Here is a 4,042-nt window from a genome sequence, read left to right on the forward strand (position 1 = left end):
TTCACACGGGAGCTGGGGCTTGGGAGGAGGGAGGGCCGGGAGCCCGCTCGCCCCGCCTACGGCCGGGACAGCCCTGCGTCCCCGGCCCGCGGGTGGAGCAAGTCTGAGAGTCTCGGTCTCCGGAGTCCACAAAGGGCCCCGCCTTGCCCCGCTTGCCCCACCGTCCAGGGACCTTCTGCCTCCTCCTTTCTCGTCTGGAGGCGGAAAGCCAGCTGAGCTTGGGAGCAGGCCTCTGCCCTCCTCCTCCCAGCGCTCATTCTAGAACAGAGGTCCACCTGTCAGAGACAGGAAGCCTGGGGAAGGAGAGCTGAGAGAGGAAGTCTGCGGCACAGGTCACCGTGTCACCCAAGCCAGTCCTCCACCCTGGCCCACACCTACCCAGTCACACCCTTCCTACCCCCACCCCCAGGCCCTAAAAGGCAAAGATTGGAAGGAACCAAGCTTGTTTTTCTCTTTTATTGAAATATATTTTCTGGGTAGTGCCCACCTACCTAACTCTGCATGGCCTCTTTGGCACTGAAAGCTGGAGAATAAAAAACCAGTAAAAAAAATAAGCCTGGATTTTTCTGAGTGCATAGTGCATGAGAACTAAAGGCCTTTGGTACACAAGAACTGTGGGACAGTGGGTGGAGGGTGGGGGCTAGGGGGTGGCAAAAGCTCGACCCAGGGGCCTCAGGGAACTGGGCACAGGCTGCTATAGATGAAGTGGCCAATGACCAAGGCCAGCATCTCCGAGGTGCCGCTCAGTGCCACAATGAAGGGGGCCTGGGAGGCGTAGTTGGCTTGAAGGCGGCGGAGGGACAGCTGCAGCATGGCCAAAGCCAGCAGGCTGTTCTGCACCCCCACCTCGAGGCTGACCGTCCGCCGCTGGGCCACTGGCAGCTTTAGGCATGTGGCCAGGCAGTAGCCCACCAGGAGGCCGACCAGGGGCACAGTGATGCCCACTAGCACGATGGGCAGCCTGACGCCCGCCAGGATGAAGACCCCCATGCGGTAGGCCAGGAAGAGGCCTCCCAGAAGCAGCACAAAACTGAAGGGCTTGATGACCTGCAGCAGCAGCTGAGAGAGCTTGGGGAGCTTGGACTTGATCAGCACGCCTGCTGCGATGGGAATGGCGATGAACAGCAGGCTCCCCAGGATCTTGGAGATGGGCACATGGAGTGTTTCGTGGATGCTCAGCAGGCGGCTGTAGATGGCTGAGGACAGTGGCAGGAAACCAGTGGCAGCCACTGTGGAGATGAAAGTCATGGAGATGGCCAGGGTGACGTCCCCTCCAAGGAGGAGGCTGAAGAGGTAGCTCCCCCCGCCTCCGGGCGATGAGCAGGTGATGATGAGGCCCAGAGCCAGGGCCTTGGGCAGCATGAAGACCTTGGCCATCAAGAAAGCGTAGAAGGGCATGACTAGGAACTGGCCCAGGAGGCCCAGCAGCATGGGCTGGGGGCTCTGAAGGAGCCCCTTCAGAACCTCGAGCTCCACTTTGCACCCGAACGAACACTTGTTGACAAAGATAAGAGGCAGGAGCAAGTAGAGTATTGGGTTCTCCGAGAAGTGGACCAGGTCGGCGCCGAGCGTGGCGGGGGCGTCTTCGGCAGGGGACACCTTGATGCAGAAATCTCTCCGCTCGTCGATCAGCATGGGTGGGGTCTCATGGGGATCCACAAGCTGGATGTGGAGCGGGGCTAGCCCGGGCAGGCCTGAGTGGATGCTCACCACGAAGCTGCCCCCACTGCCCCAGGTTATGGCACTCACATTCTTGATGGTCAGCACCTCTGGATCCAGGGAGGTGACCCGCAGCATAGGGCTGGGCCCTGGCCAGGTGCCCTGACCCGGGTACTGGCTCGAGATCACAATGATGCCCTCGCTCTCCTCTGGGAACTCGAACTCCACCACGGAGCCATCCCCGATGCTCAGGTAGCGGCCCCCTGGCGGTGGCCCAGGATGGCCCAGAGCCATGCTGAGGTTGGCATGGGAAGTTCCCTGGGCCCCCAACGGCAGGCTGAGAAGTAGCAGGGCAGCCCTGAGCATCCCCAGGGAGCCTGTGCAAACACTGCCACCTCCCAGGCCAGGCCATGACCGAGAACTGCCCCTCCTAAACACCATGGCTCCTCCCGCAGGATGGCGTGCCCGGGCCCTCAGCTCCTTAGGACAGCAGCTCCGCAGGTGCCTTCGGGTTGTCTTGAGAAGGGTGCATGGGTGGGGTCTGGTCTTGTGCTGCCTTCCTTGATGGCAGGGCTCTTCCTGAGGAGGAGGGACACACAGAGGTGGCTGGTGAACGTGAGCAGCAGTGAGCCCAGGAGCACGGGAACCTGGAAGCCCACTGCTGGGAGACTCAGCAGGGGCCCTGGCCCCAAGCCTGGGAAGGGAAAGGCAATGCCTAGTGCTGGCCCTTGAGTGCCATCTGGCTGGCCCCTCCCCCAGCACATCTGCCTCAAGCTTACCATCCCTCACCCAGAGGGGCCACCTGCACATAGGAGTTCCTGCTCAGCCTGCCTACACCTGCCGACTTCCCTGGGCTCACCTCCAGCATGGTGGCCCTGTGGAGATGTCCTGACATGAAGGGATTTGGGAGAGCCACCCCCGATCCTGCCACCACTAGCCTGCTTCCCACTGGCTTCAAGACACAGCTACGGTGGGCCGGCGGCAGTGCCACAACTGGGATGAAATGTCTGAAAGACTCCCCGGGGCGACAAGGAGACAAGACCAGGGAGAGCAAAGGGTGCCGACGGGAAAGGCTGGCTCAGGCCAGGTCCGAGAGGCCATCGGAGAACAGGTTAGGGCATTGGAGTACCATCTGTCAGGCAAAGAGCAACCGGCAAAGTGTATGGGCAGCAGTAGGTGACCATCGGGCCAAAGGCCCCAGGGACTGATGTCCACCACTGACATTGACATGCAGTTGTGAGCAGTGCTGCCATAGCTACCTGGCCTACCCTACCTGTCGACAGTGGTGTGAGGGGGTTCTGGCGGGGGAGCAGGTCCCCTCTCCCCAGAGTTGCCGGAAGGGGCAGCAGGAGGGCCACATGTCTGCTAGGGGGCTTCTCCTTCCGTCGGGTCCCAGAATTTGAGTCCCTAGAGCCGCTGTGTCATATCTTGGAGGCTCTGCTTGCAGTCCTGGGGCTCCTCCCGCACCCACATGAAATCCTACCACGGCCTGGAACTCCCAGTGGGACTGAGTGTTTCTAGAGGGCTGGGAGCCTCAGGGTGAAAGGAGGGGGTTCGCCTGCTTCCACTTCTCAATTTGGACGGCCCCACCCTATTGTCACATCACCTGATGGATCTGGGGCAACCAGGATTGGGACACTGGTTTTTCATTGCTAGTTGTTGGTTGCCTCATGCCCTGTGCTGTCCTGGTCCTGGGAGAGGCTGGGGCCCCTCTAGATCCTGTGGGTCCTTGACCCTGGTCTCCCTCATCCCAGACTGGGGAGCAGGGGAAGTACCAGGTGGAGGGCAGGTTAAGCAAAAGGCTCCTCTGTGGGAAAGTCTCCCCTCTGCCCCTCGGGGATGCCATGGCCTCTGCTGGTTTGGAGTTTGGGTCACTTACCCTAGAGGCTTTGGTCCAGCCTTGGGTCCCACCGCTGAAGAGGGAGGCAGGAAACCCAGAGGGAGTGTAAGGAGCAAAGTGGAGGGGAGTCCCAGGGAAAAGATGAAGGCGCCCGGGCCCGAAGCCCGCCGGGGGGCGTGAATCACTTCAGAAGAGAGAGGCTAAGGGCCATCCACCCTGATCCTTCCCGAACAGCAGGCAGCTCTGTCTGAGTCACTGAAAGAGGGGTCTGGCCCAGATCTGACATCATTTCTGCTTGAAGGGCCAGAAGAGTTTGAACAGATGCACCCCAAGGCAGGGAAGGGAATCCCGGGCGGCCGCTTTTTCCACAGAGGCCGAGTGTCCGATGTTAGGGCAGTTGGCAGTGCTGACGCGGGGCCCCTCCCTACCTGGGAGTCTGGAAGTTGCACGACTGGGCACGGGCAGAACTCGGGCGTGAACCCGGGAGGGAGAAAGGGGAGGGGGGCGCGCCGCTGCCGGGCTCGCGCTACTGCCCCGCAGCTG

At 61.4% G+C, this 4,042-nt stretch overlaps 2 protein-coding genes across 3 annotated transcripts in view; both read right to left on the reverse strand.

Moving 5' to 3' along the window:
- UBL4A (ubiquitin like 4A) overlaps positions 1-257 on the reverse strand; it is a 1,667-nt gene extending 1,410 nt beyond the window's left edge. Inside the window, exon 1 of the mRNA XM_025049212.1 lies at positions 162-257. Coding sequence (XP_024904980.1) covers positions 162-257 — 96 coding nt within the window. The remainder of the gene's footprint in view (positions 1-161) is intronic.
- Positions 258-442: 185 nt separating this feature from the next.
- Positions 443-4,036, reverse strand: SLC10A3 (solute carrier family 10 member 3). Of its 2 annotated transcripts, none has more exons than XM_015592060.1 (2): positions 3,928-4,036; positions 443-2,238 (listed from the first exon to the last, which is right to left on the reverse strand). In XM_015592060.1, the coding sequence occupies exon 2, from the start codon at positions 2,098-2,100 to the stop codon at positions 673-675; it is 1,428 nt and encodes a 475-aa protein (XP_015447546.1). In that variant the 5' UTR covers positions 2,101-2,238; positions 3,928-4,036; the 3' UTR covers positions 443-672. The 2 variants fall into 2 exon arrangements, with proteins under 2 accessions (XP_015447546.1, XP_006915371.1); XM_006915309.2 differs by having other exon boundaries at positions 3,539-4,036.
- Between the last annotated feature and the right edge of the window lie 6 nt (positions 4,037-4,042).

This window comes from Pteropus alecto, unplaced genomic scaffold, assembly GCF_000325575.1.
Source record: "Pteropus alecto unplaced genomic scaffold, ASM32557v1 scaffold396, whole genome shotgun sequence".
Taxonomy (NCBI): domain Eukaryota; kingdom Metazoa; phylum Chordata; class Mammalia; order Chiroptera; family Pteropodidae; genus Pteropus; species Pteropus alecto.